This window comes from Carassius carassius, chromosome 50 (genome assembly GCF_963082965.1).
Source record: "Carassius carassius chromosome 50, fCarCar2.1, whole genome shotgun sequence".
Lineage (NCBI taxonomy): Eukaryota > Metazoa > Chordata > Actinopteri > Cypriniformes > Cyprinidae > Carassius > Carassius carassius.
In genome coordinates, this window is record NC_081804.1 from 17,719,044 (window position 1) to 17,735,789 (window position 16,746).

Below are 16,746 nucleotides of genomic sequence, written 5' to 3' on the forward strand. Positions count from 1 at the left end.
TGCCATTGGCACTTTTTTCGAAGGATTGTTTACAATTTCACAGCAAAAGCTATAAAGCTGTTTCCCAGTAAATAATAAAATACAATGCACTGCAATTTTATTCTGTTTTATCCTTCTTCTTCGTGAAAATATGTTCTGAAAGATTCCTTAATAAGCTTCGTTCGGGATGTTAAACTACTTTAGGAGCTCTAAGGACTGCCATGGTGAAAACATTATTTGAAATCTCCTTGTGAAAGAGTATGGGTCAGTGTTCTGATTGCAGAAGAGTTCGACAAAGGATTACAATAAAACAACTCCAGGTTTATTTTTGATTAGGATATGACAGTGCAAAATTGTTAAAATCTCTTAAAAATCTATGCTGAAGGATAAAGACCATTTATTAATAATTTACTTGGGGGAAAAAATGGGAAAAACTAAAATATAAGTACATAAACCGATTAATCGTAAAAATAATCGACAGATTAATCGATTATCAAAATAATCGTTAGTTGCAGCCCTATACTCAATACCTTTAAAGTCAGGTGGACTCTAATTGGCTGTCAATATTTTTTATCATTCATCAGTTAGAAAAATAATTCTCAAAGTGATTCCAAAAGCTATCTTTCATCTGTGGCGTTATTATTATTGCTGTAATGTGGACTTTGCTGTTCTCATAGCATTAGAATGATAATTGCAACTTCATAGTTATCGTTTAAGATGCACCAATGTATCAGCCATCAGTATTTATCAGATGTTTTTTTATTTATTTATTTAATTTAATGCCATCAGCAATAAACTAGCTAATATACCTTAATGCATGTTCTTTAGAACTTTGCTAATGCAAAAGCATGATCAAAATAAAATGTTTTAATGATAAAAGTTAAATAAGTGGGCAAGTGACATATACATTATATCGGTATCTTAAGTGTACAATTGTTGTTTGTTAAAGATGGTATCAACATCGGCCAGAGTGCATCCCCGGTCAACGTTGTTGTGGTTGTTTTTGCTATCTTTATCGTACTCGCTGTGATTTTAAGACTACAGTTTATTTCAGAATTAAATTGCAACTTTTTTTATTTTACAATTCTGACTTTTTTCTCGCAATTTAAAAAAAAAAAAAAAAAAAAAGTCAGAATTGTGAGAAAAAAAAGTTGCAATTTAATTCTGAATTTTTTTTATTCCGTGGTGGAAACAAAAACCGAATTGTGAGATGTAAACTTATTCTTACAATTCTGACTTTTTTTTTAATCACAGTTTTCAGAATTGTAAGGCCGGTGACACACTGGCTGCGTGGCGTCTCTGCTGCGTGCCAGAAGCGTCCCAGAAGCGTGGCAGATGCTTCGCGTTTTCTGTGTCTTTACACACCAGAATCGTGCCTGACGCGGCGCTGGCGCGCTGCTGCTGCTGTAGGTGACATAGCGGGAGACCACCGACAGACCAGGCTCTTGTCTTCATGACAACAATATCAACTTTTTTTTACACACCTACGCCTACTGATAAAGGACACCGTCAACAGTATTGACGGGAAAATGGACAGGTGAAATATTTAAAAATTGATAATTATTTATTTTTAAAATAACATTTATATCTGAATTTCTATCAACCTACAGACATTTAAAAATCAAAATGTCATGAATTAATATGTATTTGTGTACAAAATTACATAAACATATTTTCCTATTATATTTTGCCTGGAAACGCTTCCAACACGCGCGCGTGTCACGGTAAAAATAGGCGTCGGTTCTATTTCTAGCATGCACACGTTTTCCGCGCGGCTCGAGCCGCGCCTGAGGCGCGAGTCTCACGCAGGCAGTCTGCAAGCTCTAACCTGTTAACATGGGAGTCGAATTAAAAACTGACACGCCACGCGTCTGAGACGCTTGCGCCACGCATCCAGTGTGTCGCCGGCCTAAGACTTTTCTCAAAGTATGTGAAACAACAGTGTAAACTTTCAAAATTAGTGTGTATACTATCTACATTATAACACATAGTCCACACGGTGGAAACGGCATCATTAATGTGGTAGCATTCAGTTTTGAACATTACCTAGGACTCACAACAGTACTGTCTATTTTAAGGGAATCAAATGATCTCTCTGAACACTGCAGGTACTACAGCGCCACCATACTGCAGATGTCTGGAGTACAGAATGATCAGATGGCCATCTGGCTGGCTTCTGCCACAGCCTTCACCAACTTCCTGTTTACTCTATTAGGCGTGTGGCTCGTGGATAGGGTGGGCCGCAGGAAGCTGACTCTGGGCAGCATACTAGGTGATGATTCAGACACAGCCATGAACACAGGTTCTGACTAACAGACTGAAGTATGTAGTGCTGTAATGGCGATGTGCTGTGAATCACTCAGGTACTGCTGCAAGTCTGATGGTTCTCGCTGCGGGTTTCATGCTTACGGCTCAGGCCTCTCCACCCGTGACCTTTCACCCCAATGACCCCTCCCTCCACAACTCCACCTGCATTACATATGGGTGAGTTTTGTCTTTTAGTAGTCTAGATTGACCTATGTATTTTTACCAGAATAAGGACTATGCAAATAAGAAAAAATAAAAGACAATGAAAATACTATACAATATATTTGAAGATAAGTATATGCAAATACAAAAGTAGTTAGAGACTGTAAGAGACTTAATTATATCATCTAAAATACGCTGCTGAGCTCTTCTGGCTTTTTCTGTTTCTGTGGTAACAGCAAGGGATTATGGGAAGTGTAGTTATTTAGCGGGACTTACACTATTAATCAGTAAATCACACTTACTTGTGGCTCTTACTGAAGCTTATATATTCGCTTAAAGGGATATTCCACATGAAAATGTTGTGAAGTTATATAGTAGTTTTAGTGTGAGTAAATGACAGAATTTTCATATTGGTGTGAATCTCTTTAACAATCTCTGAGATGTGATTTTAAAGGTTTATATGTAACTGTTTATTAAAATGAATCTCTCTGTGGAAAAATGAAAGGGATTTTTTACTTCAGGAGTCTGACAGCCGCGCTCCATAAACTCTGGATGTATATAAATCTAGCGCACAAGTGTGACTGGAGTTTGTTTCTGTCTCTACACTGAAGGTTCTGTGAATCCTGCATGTTGAATCCAGATTGTGGTTTCTGTTATGGGAAGAATGGCACAGTGGTGATTGAGTCCTCATGTATGCCTGTGGATGCGGCCAACACTGGGGCAGCTGCAGCGGGCAGGTAATACATCTATAGATATCTCTGCCCTTGTGAAAAGAAGTGCACTTAATTGTATTGAATGTGCATTTGTAGTATACTTCAAATTTTTAACTTGCAGGTAGGGCTGCATGATTATGATTAAATCCTAATTGTCGATTATTCACTTGAAATTGTGATTATTAATTACGATTATCACATTTTACACTCAATGAGGTTTATACCAATGTTTGAAGCAACTGCATTCCATATTTCTATATAAAAAATGAACAAGCTGAAAACTCTGAAACTGAAAAACTTTTATTGCTTCTCTGAAGCATTAAGCCTCAAATGTTAACTATACAGGTGCTGGTCATATAATTAGAATATCATCAAAAAGTTGATTTATTTCACTAATTCCATTCAAAAAGTGAAACTTGTATATTATATTCATTCATTACACACAGACTGATGTATTTCAAATGTTTATTTCATTATTAATTTTGATGATTATAACTGACAACTAAGGAAAATCCCAAATTCAAAATTAGAATATTACTTAAGACCAATACAAAGAAAGGATTTTTAGAAATCTTGGCCAACTGAAAAGTATGAGCATGTACAGCACTCAATACTTAGTTGGGGCTCCTTTTGCCTGAATTACTGCAGCAATGTGGCGTGGCATGGAGTCGATCAGTCTGTGGCACTGCTCAGGTGTTATGAGAGCCCAGGTTGCTCTGATAGTGGCCTTCAGCTCTTCTGCATTGCTGGGTCTGGCATATCGCATCTTCCTTTTCACAATACCCCATAGATTTTCTATGGGGTTAAGGTCAGGCGAGTTTGCTTGCCAATTAAGAGCTCTGTGAACAGCCAGCCTCTTTTGCAATGACCTTTTGTGTCTTGCCCTCCTTGTGCAAGGTGTCAATGGTCGTCTTTTGGACAACTGTCAAGTCAGCAGTCTTCCCCATGATTGTGTAGACTAGACTGAGAGACCATTTAAAGGCCTTTGCAGGGGCTTTGAGTTAATTAGTGATTAGAGTGTGGCACCAGGTGTCTTCAATATTGAACCTTTTCACAATATTCAGATTTTCTGAGATAATGAATTTGGTACTTTCCTTAGTTGTCAGTTATAATCATCAAAATTAAAAAAAATAAACATTTGAAATATATCAGTCTGTGTGTAATGAATGAATCTAATATACAAGTTTCACTTTTTAAATGGAGTTAGTGAAATAAATCAACTTTTTGATGATATTTTTGAGGTACCCATTTCAACCGCTAGCTTACAGTTTCCATAATAAGGAATGGGTTTTTTTTATGCCAAAGTGCACTTCTTTGCTTATGATTTATAAATATAATTTTAACCTAAATGTTCCATTAAGTCTCGTCTTGTTCATGTTCATTGAGGTGTTCCAATGGCACACAAGAGAGTTTAGGTGTATTCTGGGCCTATAACTATTGCCCAACATCTTACTCCTGGATTGTTCTGCTGGGTCTCATTCTGTATCTGGCCTTCTTTGCCCCAGGTGAGAGTTCACTCAGTTCACCGGAGCTTAAAGTAACTGTTAATGACCTTAAAGCTTGATGTCTGATGTGAGGTTGTGTGTTGGAGCAGGTATGGGTCCTATGCCATGGACAGTGAACTCTGAGATCTATCCGCTGTGGGCTCGGAGCACAGGGAACGCCTGCTCTGCTGGAGTCAACTGGATCTGTAATGTCCTCGTGTCCCTGACCTTCCTCCATGTGGCCCAGTTCCTGACATACTATGGTACAACACAGCACACACACACACAACCCTGATCACCATAACAGTATTTACTGTACAGATTCCCAGTGGTTTGTACTCACTAGGCCAGAGACGTCAAACTCAATACCTGGAGGACGGGATATCTGCAGAGTTTTGTTCCAACCCTGCTCCAACACACAAACCATTGCCTAGTGGTTAGAGAGTTTGACTCCTAACCCTAGGGTTGTGGGTTTGAGTCTCGGGCCGGCAATACCACAACTGAGGTGCCCTTGAGCAAGTCACCGAACCCCCAACTGCTCCCCGGGCGCCGCAGCATAAACGATGCTCACTGCTCCGGGTGTGTGTTCACTGCTGTGTGTGTGCACTTTGGATGGGTTAAATGCAGAACACAAATTCTGAGTATGGGTCACCATACTTGGCTGAATGTCACGTCACTTTCACTTTCATGTAGTTTTCAAATAAGCCTGAAGGACTTGATTTCAGATCAGATGTGTTAAGCCTGGTTCACACGGCAGGATAATTAGGCCGATTTTAGCCCCGATTGACACCTTCCGACAATCTTAAGGATGCTCCGATTATCGTAAAATAATCTGATCAGATATTCCTGCCGTGTGTGGTGTGTTAAGACTGCTCTTCTCTGCTCGGAAGGACGTCGGGACCGCTCCGATCTCAAATCGGGGATATCCAACATGTTGGATTTATTTGGCCCGATTTCATCTCGTGTGTGGTGTCCCCCGAGGACAAACGATCACGCAGCTTGTGGACTGTGGCGTGTAGCCAATCAGAAAGCGAGGTGACGAGGTGGCGAGGAAGTACCGGGAAACAAAATCAAAACAGCTGGCGGCATGGCGCACCAGAAAGTCCGGTGGACGTCGGAGATGGAGGACTTTGTCTCCACCTCTTTGACCATCGCCTTTTCTTGTTTTTCTTATGTTTTTTTTTCGGTTACAAACAAAGCACAAATTATGGCCACTGCATCCTCTTCGTCCGCCATGATTATTTACTCTGAAGTCACATTTGATCTCGAGGGATTTTGCGAGATTTCCCGTCTGACCTGGGAATGCTCGGGAGTCAAATCGGTTCGTGTGTGATGTGTTGATTTTGCCGTGTGGCTGCACACCACACACTGTACGACCAACACTGTTAGACCCGGGATTTTTTTATCGCCGTGTGTGGGGTCTCTCAGGTTTGGAAAATCGGCCGACAATTTTAAAATCGTCCCGTGTGAACCAGGCTTTAGAGTTTGGGTTGATGCAGTTGCAAGGTTGTTCTGGGTAGCTATGCATTCAATAGGGTGTTACAGTATGTAGTATGTCACCATGTATGGGATTTAAATCCTGCCATGATTCAAAACTGAAAATACAGTTCTGAAAGGTTGAAACTAAGTGTTCGAAAACTCAAAATCTTACAAAAAAAAGTTTTGCAAGATCGAAAAATAAGATTTGCAAGCTTGCAAAATGTAAAAAAAATAAAAATATCTATGCAAACATTTTGTTGTTTTTGAGATTTCCTTCTTCAGAACTGCAAAAAAAAAATTACGATGTTGTGCAAAGAATTTTTCAGAGTTTCAAATTTGTCAGTGTTCTCCCACTGTATTAGATTGTTTTCCAGGTTTGAAACCTTGTAAATAGTGATCTGAAAACTGGTGTGCGAATGTGTGAATTTTTTTTTTTTAAACTCTGAAAACAGAGCTTTGCAGGCTTGCAAAGTGGTAAAAAAATTACATCTCTTCAAACATAATTTTGTTTTTGAGTTTTCCCTCTTCAGAAGTGCAACACTCTTTTTTATGGTGTTGCGCAATCATTTTTTCTGAGTTTCGAATTTGTCACTGTTCTCCCAGTGTATAGTTTGCTTTCAAGATTTGAAACCTTGTAAATAGTGATCTGAAAACTGGTGAGCGAATAGGTGAAAAAAAGTTTTGAAACTCTGAAAACTGAGGTTCGAAAGGGCGAAACTTATTACATTACATTAGCACTCCTATTGCACCCACTTTGCGGAGATACGCCCACACAGTTGCGAGCTTGCGTCTCACGTGATTTGTGGCAGCGTTGTCACGCAGCTCTGCTCTGAAACTCTGAAACTCAGACTGAGCGAAAATGAAGCTTCGCAACCTCGCAACTAAAAAAAGCCTGGAGGGAGGGCCTTCTGCTCTTGGCCAATGCTTTGCTGTCTGCTGACGTACAGTCCAATCACAAGTCGTATTTACTGGAAAGGTGGGCTTGACCGACTGCTCCGCCAATGACAAAAGCGCACAGGATACGCAAAATAAACGGTCCTAAAATTTAAAAAAAGGTTACCGACTTGTCGCTGAAATTCACCATACAATTGCCAGTAGCCACTGAGTTTACCACTGATAGACCGGCGGTGCATCAGTATACACACTCACCTCACTTTCCTCAGAGAACGACTCACTTTCCTCAACTCAGTTTCATTTTTGGGGGGCGGGGGGTTGGTCCTGTAGCTAATTTCACATAATGATTACAATGATTTTTTTTGTGCTGGTAGTAGGCTAGTGCTTGCACCTTGTCTGGTTTAGGCCTGTCATTGATAAATAATGATGACAATAAAAACGCCAGTAGGTGACAGCAAAACCATGGTTTTAAGTAGGCTATTTATTGAATCGTTCAAATCAAACTTTTCGTTCAAAACGGCTGATTCTATTAGAAAGGAAACAAAAGAGTCCTTTTGAATGGACTGTTGAATCTATGGCTCACTTGATTCGTTGAAAATCTGATGAATTCAAGGAACAAAACACCGTGTTAAGGGCCGTTCACATGTCGCGCCTAAAAACGCGTAGCTTTCTCCTTCTTTCCAAAGCGCTCGGGCAGTTGCGCTCCTATGCACTGTTGTAGCTATAAAATTAATAGCACATTTGTGCTCGCGCACGTGCTGATACTCAATAATCAATGTTCAATGAATATAAACGTACACCATTTTTTTTCATGGCTTAAATTATAAGGACATTCTAACTGTATTTATTAATTCTAACAAGCTTCATTGCGCAGTAAATACTTTTGGACTCTTAGGACGTGTTTTTGTTGGGTTTTTGCAAAGTCGGTGACTCAAAATGTCAGCTCTGTCCTCTCTCAATCCGTCACAAACAGCGTATGAGGACAATGGAAGCAATAAAAAACAACAAATATACAAGTGCTATAACAAGTCTCAGTTAGCTTACATGTAACAAAGGATTTTAAATAATATAATAAAGAAATACTGATAACAGATAGAATAGAAAAAGAATAGAGCAAGCTAGAGAGGTCATTTTTTGCCTTTGTTAATTGTATAATAAAAGAAAACCGATAGAATACAAAAGAATAGAAAGCTTAATATTATTCTTTTTTTTAAGAATAGTGAGTGTTAAAGTTAGAAGGTCAAATACATTTGGAAGAGATGTGTTTTAAGCTGATTCTTGAAGATGGATAAGGATTGAGTACAGACAATCCAGTAAAGATTTACCCAAACGAAGGTCTGAGACTACAGAATATCCTCAATGCAGAAAGCACTCTCTTTCACCCACACACAGTATCAATTTTAGCATGTGGTGCAGAACAAATAGTTTATCATATGTTTTAAACATTATATATTTATTATATATATATTTATGTTATATATATATAAGTGTATATATATATTATATATATATATATATATTTTATAATTCAGGTTTATTTTTTATTATTTTTTACAAACTATAGATTTTAAAATAAAGTCTCAATACAAATAGCCTATAGTGATGTCAGTTGTAAACTCAGTGGCTACTGGCAATTGTATGGTGAATTTCAGCGACAAGTGGGTAACCTTTATTTTAGAACTGGACCGGGACGGGACCGCCTTGTGGCCAGAAATCTGTGCATTCTCTGTTTGCGTATCCTGTGCGCTTTTGTCATTGGCGGAGCAGTCGGTCAATCCCACCTTTCCAGTAAATACGACTTGTGATTGGACTGTACGTCAGCAGACAGCAAAGCATTGGCCAAGAGCAGAAGGCCCTCCCTCCAGGCTTTTTTTAGTTGCGAGGTTGCGAAGCTTCATTTTCGCTCAGTCTGAGTTTCAGAGTTTCAGAGCAGAGCTGCATGACAACGCTGCCACAAATCACGTGAGACGCAAGCTCGCAACTGTGTGGGCGTATCTCCGCAAAGTGGGTGCAATAGGAGTGCTAATGTAATGTAATAAGTTTCGCCCTTTCGAACCTCAGTTTTCAGAGTTTCAAAACTTTTTTTCACCTATTCGCTCACCAGTTTTCAGATCACTATTTACAAGGTTTCAAATCTTGAAAGCAAACTATACACTGGGAGAACAGTGACAAATTCGAAACTCTGAAAAAATGATTGCACAACACCATAAAAAAGAGTGTTGCACTTCTGAAGAGGGAAAACTCAAAAACAAAATTATGTTTGAAGAGATGTAATTTTTTTACCACTTTGCAAGCCTGCAAAGCTCTGTTTTCAGAGTTTCAAAAAAAAAATTCACACATTCGCACACCAGTTTTCAGATCACTATTTACAAGGTTTCAAACCTGGAAAACAATCTAATACAGTGGGAGAACACTGACAAATCTGAAACTCTGAAAAATTCTTTGCGCAACATCGTAAAAAAAATGTTGCAGTTCTGAAGAAGGAAATCTCAAAAACAACGTTTGCATAGATATTTTTATTTGTTTTACATTTTGCAAGCTTGCAAATCTTATTTTTCGATCTTGCAAAACTTTTTTTTGTAAGATTTTGAGTTTTCGAACACTTAGTTTCAACCTTTCAGAACTGTATTTTCAGTTTTGAATCATGGCAGGATTTAAATCCCATAACCATGCAGTTTTCTAGTTCTTGGTGGTTACTTGTATGTTTTGTGTTGAATGTATGTTGTTACTGTATGTGGTTGCTGGGTTGGTTGGGATTGTTGCTTGAATGATCTTGGTGGATGCTAGGGCATTATTTTGTCGGTGCTAGGGTGTCCTGGGTGTTTGTCAGGCAATTTCTAAGGTTGCTAGGTGTTCTGAGTGTCTTTAAACGTGGTGTTATACCGTTGCTAGGTTGTTGAGTTGAGTAGCTGTGCATTATATAGGGTGTTGGGGTTGTTACTAGAGTGTTGCTTAACCGTTAACGGGGTTCTAGTTAGGTTGTTCTTTAAGTATGTTTGGATAATAGCGTCTGCTAAATGATTAAATGTAAATCTAAGTGTACTGAGTGGTTGAGAGGGTGTTGCTAGAGGTTGCTACAGTGTTCGGGTTGTTGACAGAGTTGCTTTGGGGTTGATAGAGGGATCAAGGTACTGTAGGTGGTTGATAAGGCGATCTCATAGTTTTTAGTTTTCAGATTTCTTTGGTGATTTCAAATATGAAATTTAATAATAAGCGTAGTGAACAGTTTTGAAAAATTGGATGTTTCACCATTCAAAGAGATGGGAGTTGCACTTGCATCCCCGAGAGGTGTTTCAAAGATGGCCGCCGAGTGACATGACTTGTCTTAAAAGGACTTTGGTTCTAGTTGGAAAATTTCTAAGGAGTTCTGAGTGTTTAATGTACATTGATATGCAGTTTGTAGAGTTTTAGGTCTGGGTGGTTCAGTTTCAGTTCTGGGTGGGTTGACTGCATGCTTTTATTGGTTGATGATAATAAGTTGTTGTTACAGTGTTTGAGTGGTAGCATTTGGGTCATTGGTTCTGATACCAGGTGGGAAGTTACTAATGTGTTTTGAGCATGTTGTCATTCAGTTCTTAGGTTTTTCTGAGTAGTTGCTATGCACTTGATGGGATGTTTGGGTGGTTGCTAGCGTGACGCTCTAGGGTTGCTAGGGAGTTGCTAGGCTTTTCTAGAGTTGTTACCAAGGTCTTCTAAGTGTTTTTGGTGAGCTGAAAGAGCATTGTTTTGGGGTTAATATGGTGTTCTATTTGGTTGTTCATGGATAATTTATAACCATAGCACAAATGGTGAGTACAGACTCACCGATGCTTGATACTTAGGTTTAGGGGTTTGTTCTAATCAAAGGAAGCTAAAACCAGCCTGGCCACAATTGAACAATAATCAGGAAATAAATAATCAGAACATTATCTACATGTATATGTGGACTATTGCCAAAATGTGTCTATAGAAAATGAGAAAATGGTATAATTATTATTTATTTCAGTGTGAATGTCTCTTTTGCCCAGGTGCGTTCTTCCTGTACTCCGGCCTGGCTCTGCTGGGCTTTGTGTTTGTGGTGGGCTGTCTGCCGGAGACCAAGGGTCTGCGTCTGGAGGAGATCGAGCCTTTGTTCGGGAGACAGCTGTGCAGCTGTGGAGCCGGCGGCACTCCGAGCGTTCATTACACCCGGGTAAACGGAGGAGACTACCGCTCTGAAGAAGACCTGACTGATGATGAATAGATACTGATGAAGATGATTCATGGTGCGAGGGGTGCTGTGGTTCCCATTCCAGAGATTCAACGTTCTAGTTGACTCGTATCAAAAATGTAAACGTGTCAATTTAATTATGTTGATGCTTGATAAGCACATGAGATATTTCTGCGGTGATTATATTTGCACATGTACAGATGAGTAGTGTTAGAGACAAACGTGTTGTTTACTTAAGTAAAGGCTGTCTGGCTTCATGAGATCAGGAAGTGAGATTGCTATCCAAATAAGTGCTCTGGAGTGCGACCCATGTGCATACACTTTATTATACTATTGGGAGACAGAGCAAATAGAGTTTGATCTTTTCAAGGTGTACAGAGCTTTACGTTCATCTTCTAGAACTTCTGTTACTAACCTCCGAATGAATGTTTTACACAAAAGTGAAAATAATCTCATGATTAAAACTCCTTAAAACCTTAACTTTTCTTTTTTTCTTTAAAGCCCTTGTGCCTCACATTAAGATTCCTTTTAGACACACGCTGTCTGACCCTGGAAGTAAAGGAATAATTCACTCACAAATTCTGCCCTCCTCCTCCTCCTTCCAAACGTGTGTGTGTGTGTGTGTGTGTGTGTGTGTGTGTGAGAGAGAGAGAGAGAGAGAGAGAGAGAGAGAGTAAATAATGACAGAATTTTCATTTTTGGGTGAACTATCACATTTTGCTTCCATGCAGTGACAAAAAACAAAACAAAAAAAGCAACAAACTGCTCATAAATAATGGCAGAGTTGTGGCTGAACTATTCCTTCAGGTGGACTTGTGATGTGGTTTGAGGATGCAGGCTTGTGGTGGTGGAGACTGATGATGATGATGTAGATCTGGTATTGTTGAATGAAGCTGGCAGTGTTTGATATTTTAGCCCCGTTTGGAGTTGGGAGCTCTGCACTGTGCCACTTTGGAACCAGAGAGCAGAATTTCCTACATTTCAGTGAGTATCCGTGATATCAAGAGTGTGGCTTTTCAAGATTACATAACGCTTTATTATGTGTTTTCATTTTTATAAACTGGGGAACAAGTTAAAATAATTTTCTGCTGTAACTGATAGATTTTAGTAGAGCTTCCGTCTACTTTGTGTTGTGCGGAGAAAAAACAACTAATTTTTTTTAATACTAAATGTTATTAAATGTTTTTTTCCGCTGCAGTTGGAGTAATGATGACCTTGTATGTGGACTTGAAGATTAATTTTATGGAAATAATCAAACTGTAGAATCACATGATGATTTTACATTATAAAGCAGCTTCGTTTTGTGATGTTTTTTCTACTTATTTAGTAGTTTTGATATCTTTTTCTCTGGCACTACACTCTAAACATTTATGAACCTAATGATATAGATATTATAGTTAAGACGGACAATTATTAGAGAATGTTTTACAAAAATAAAACCACCTTTCTACTTAAATATATCATGTTTAATTCGGTGCATTACTTGATGTTTCTCTGTGATTAGTGGAATCATACACTATTTGTTTTTTCAGTGTACTTTTCTCATTACTTCTGTTCTCCGTATCAAACTGTCAATAATTGAGGCAGTTCAGTCACATTTAATGTTTAGATGTTGTTCCTGAGAAGACTTTGAAGCTGAAATTGCTGATGATAACTGTGCAATGCTGTATTTGTAGATTTTCAGATGAATAAAGTTTCTGAAGCCGGTTGTGTATGTCTCTTGTAGAGTTGTCTCGGCTCCGTCTGGCTGAAACCTGTTCAGCCTTGTCCCAATCTGACCCTCTTTGACATCTTACCCCTCATTTAGACCAGAGCTGGACACTGGTCCACCACCCTCTCATTCAGTTTTCTCAGTTCATTTTATTAGATTTTATTCACTTTGCTTAAAATCATCTAAATTTCATACTAGGCTTATTTTATGGTCACTTTTACATTTATATATTCAGCATGATACAGTCGCGGCCAAAAATATTGGCACCCTTGGTAAATCTGATCAAAGAAGGCTGTGAAAATTCAGCTGCATTGTTAATCCTTTTGATCTTTTATTAAAAAAAATCACAAAGATGTATCCTTTCATTGGATAATAAGAATTTAAAATGGGGGGGAAATATCCTTATGAAATAAAGGTTTTTCTCAAATACTCGTTGGACACAATTTTTGGCACCCCTAGAAATTCTCATGAGTAAAATATCTCTGAAGTATATTCCCATGATTCATATTCACAATTTTGAGCACTCCAGCGTGATTATAAACATGAAATTATCCAGCCATGGACAACAGAAATATAGAGGAGGGAAAACAAAGCCCAAATTCCCTTAATCATCCATCACAATGAGAAAAACCAAATAATATATTTCTGATGTGCAGCAAAAGATAATTGAGCTTCACAAATTGGTGAAATGGCTTTAAGAAAAGAGCTAGACCAGTGAAAATTCCCATTTCCAATCAACATAAAATGTTACGAAACTGCCTGGAAGAGGACGTGTATCTATATCGTCCTAATGCACGGTGAGGAGGAGAGTTTGAGTGGCTAAAGACTCTCGAAGGATCACAGCTGGAGAACTGCAGAAAATAGTTGAATCTCGGGTTCAGAAAACTTGTCAAACAGCACCTACATCATCACTTGTTGCTTGGAAGGATTTCAAGTTTAATCCAAAGAGCTCATCCAAAAACAAACTAAAGCATATTTAGTTATCAGACATGACTGGAACTTCAAATGGGACAAACCTAAAAAACAGCAAAAATGGGTCACTGAGCACAAAACCAAGCTTCTGCGATGGCCATATCAGTCCTCTGAACTGAACCCTAAAGAAAATTAGTGTGGTGAACTGAAGACTAGGAGAAGCTGGGAATCTAAAGGGTCTGAAGTGATTTTGGATGAAGGAATGGTCTCTGATCTCTTGTGAGGAGTTCTCTAACCTCATCAGACATTAAAGGAGAACATTTAGACCTGTTAAACTGGCAAATGGAGGTTTCAAAAAGCATTAAATAAAACGGTGCCATTGTGGCCAATGTGTATTAGAGAAAAACATTTCATGATATTTCCCCCCATTTTAAATTCTTAATATCCAATGAAATGTTATACTTTTGTGATTTAAAAAAAAAAAAAAGCTCAAAAGGATTAACAATGCAGATACATTTTCACAGGCTTGTTTGATCATATCTACCAAGGGTGCAGATATTTTTGGCCGTGTCTGTCTCTCTCTCGCTCTCTCTCTCTCTCTCTCTATATATATATATAAATAAATAAACATGCACCCAGGCTGCTGTAGTGATTGCTGCAGGCGTACATTTTAATTTTTGATAAAAAAAATTGCTTATTGCTTTTTTGATTCTGTATAACATTTTCCCCCACTCAATTAAAATGTAAATAAAAGCACAAAAATAACAGTATACTAAACAATGGACTGCAGATCCCAATCAATTTGTTGCAGCTGAACATCTCATGCTTTCCCTGGGAAATAAACCCACAAACTCAGTTCCTGATTTCAATTTAAAAAAATGATCTAAAAAACATGTATGGTGTAACACCACACAGTGCCTTGAAAAAGTTGTCCATATACAAAAACTAAAGCATTTAAAAAGGAACTATTGAAGGTTCCCAAGAGCAGAGTGGCTTCCATAATTCGTAAATGGAAGAGGATTAGAACAACCAGGACTCTTTCATGTTAATATCATGGAAACAGGGCAATAACAGGCCATGCATACTTCTCAGTCTTTAACACTTTAATGGGAAAGCTAATAGATGTCTCGCTCTCCCTCTCAACCGATAACTTGATAGATGAATGCACTTTGAAGACACACACTTCATTTACCAGAACATTTTCTTAAAAAAAAAAAAATAGCAAAGCTTTAATAAATGCTTGTAAGACATAATGCATTCACAGACAGCACAGTGACATCTACAAGTGCTTGGGAATTTAAAAGCATGCATCTTAATCTTACTTTACATAATTGATCATAAATAATGCAGAATACATCTATAAATGTAACTACAACAAACATGAAATAAAACCCACTATAACCAAAAGACAAAATTACCACACACAAAGAAGTTAAGAGAAAAGTGCACCAGCATCCAGTGAACATTCTGCAAACAGAAATGGATTCAGCATTTCTTGTCTTCTAATGGACTTCATTTCTGAGTCGACTGTAGGAGGTGTGACCACCTTCATGTAATCTACAGTAGTCCTGCCCCACCAGAGCCCTCTTTTTGCACGGCTGACCCAGCCGAGTGATACCGCTGCACAGCAGGCGACCTGAGAAAGAACTTCACAAAAAATAAAAAGGTTTAACACTGCACTTGTCTGAGGTCTCTCTCATCTGACATGCGTGAGGTCTTGAATCAGGTGTGTTTGATTAGGAGACATCTAACATGTGAAGGGTTGGGGGTTCTGCAGGACCAGGATTGGGAACCACTGGCATGAAGGGTCAACTATGAATTGGTTTTGACTTTAATAAGACTGTTTTAAAGGATACCTGTTGCTGGCAAGTGAATGGTTGGGGCTTGAGCTTCTGGGGTGGTTCACGGTCTCCAGCACACCTACTAGGTTCTTCTGAGGAACATAGTCCAGCATGGCCTGCCAATCAGACAATGACTTCAAGAACAGGCTCAAAGAATTGTGCAGTTTGCAATTCAGTTTATTTATTCAATGCATTATTAATATCACAGTTAGTTAGGGGTGGGGGCGGGGATCGATTTACATATCAATTGCGATTCTGCCAATTCAAATTGATACACACTGTTAACAGTGATCCAAGAATTGGTAAAACTGTAGTATAGTGAACAATTCTCAATTTTATTTATGTACTAAGAAGTTTGTCTCAGGGCTGCATTGCTTTATTACAGATGACTGCTACTCATGTGTAATAATTGCAGTCAGTTAACTGAAATGGGAAGAAAAAATAAAATTACATTTAAATCAGTTTTTTTTTTAAGACCAATTACATTTCCTATTTGATTACAGTTGACCAAGTAACAAAACAGAGAATCAAATCTATGCATAAATTGAATCCAACAACAACTCACTGCTCCAATGCTGTGGCGACTCTTGAGAGAGTTCATGGATTCAAATGACTGATTTAATCTTAGAGTTTGTGTGGATTTATTTTATTATTCAAACCTACAACCTATGTTGAATAAATGCAGGAATTTCCCTCATTGTAAACTTGAAAGCTGCGAGAATTATTAAAACCATGCGACACATAGTCCCCCACAGAAATTTAGGACCTGATTAAATATAACTCTATTAGGCTTTACAGAGATTTGAACTTTTTCAGAAAAGTTTTTAGGCCTGGAAATTGTTGTTTTAAAATCGCATGTTATCGGCATTTCCATGTTATTCATGACCTTACAGACCCTATAAAAGCAACGGATGCACGCTCTTAATCACTTAAACTGGTCCACCAATGTGATTGCGCGAGTGCTCCGTTACCTGTCCCTTCTGTAATCGCGTGCCGGATCCGTTACCCCGCTTTTTTTCCGGGACCTCACAATTTACAAATTAAGCACTGGGTATACTGTCCATGTCCAGAAAGG

The 16,746-nt window shown here is 38.5% G+C and overlaps 2 protein-coding genes across 2 annotated transcripts in view; one reads left to right on the forward strand and one right to left on the reverse strand.

Annotated features, from left to right (window-relative positions):
- Positions 1-1,932: 1,932 nt before the first annotated feature.
- On the forward strand, positions 1,933-11,687 carry LOC132133370 (proton myo-inositol cotransporter-like; the record flags this gene model as incomplete). Its single annotated transcript, XM_059546157.1, has 6 exons — positions 1,933-2,251; positions 2,343-2,463; positions 3,060-3,185; positions 4,548-4,666; positions 4,756-4,908; positions 11,026-11,687. Coding segments are annotated over 6 exons (1,053 nt in total), but the record flags the coding sequence as incomplete, so codon positions are not given.
- Positions 11,688-15,046: 3,359 nt separating this feature from the next.
- Positions 15,047-16,746, reverse strand: part of LOC132133485 (protein brambleberry-like) — a 51,550-nt gene continuing 49,850 nt past the window's right edge. Inside the window, exons 12-13 of the mRNA XM_059546334.1 lie at positions 15,687-15,787; positions 15,047-15,477 (exon numbers count right to left, since the gene is read on the reverse strand). Coding sequence (XP_059402317.1) covers positions 15,333-15,477; positions 15,687-15,787 — 246 coding nt within the window. The 3' untranslated portion in view covers positions 15,047-15,332. The remainder of the gene's footprint in view (positions 15,478-15,686; positions 15,788-16,746) is intronic.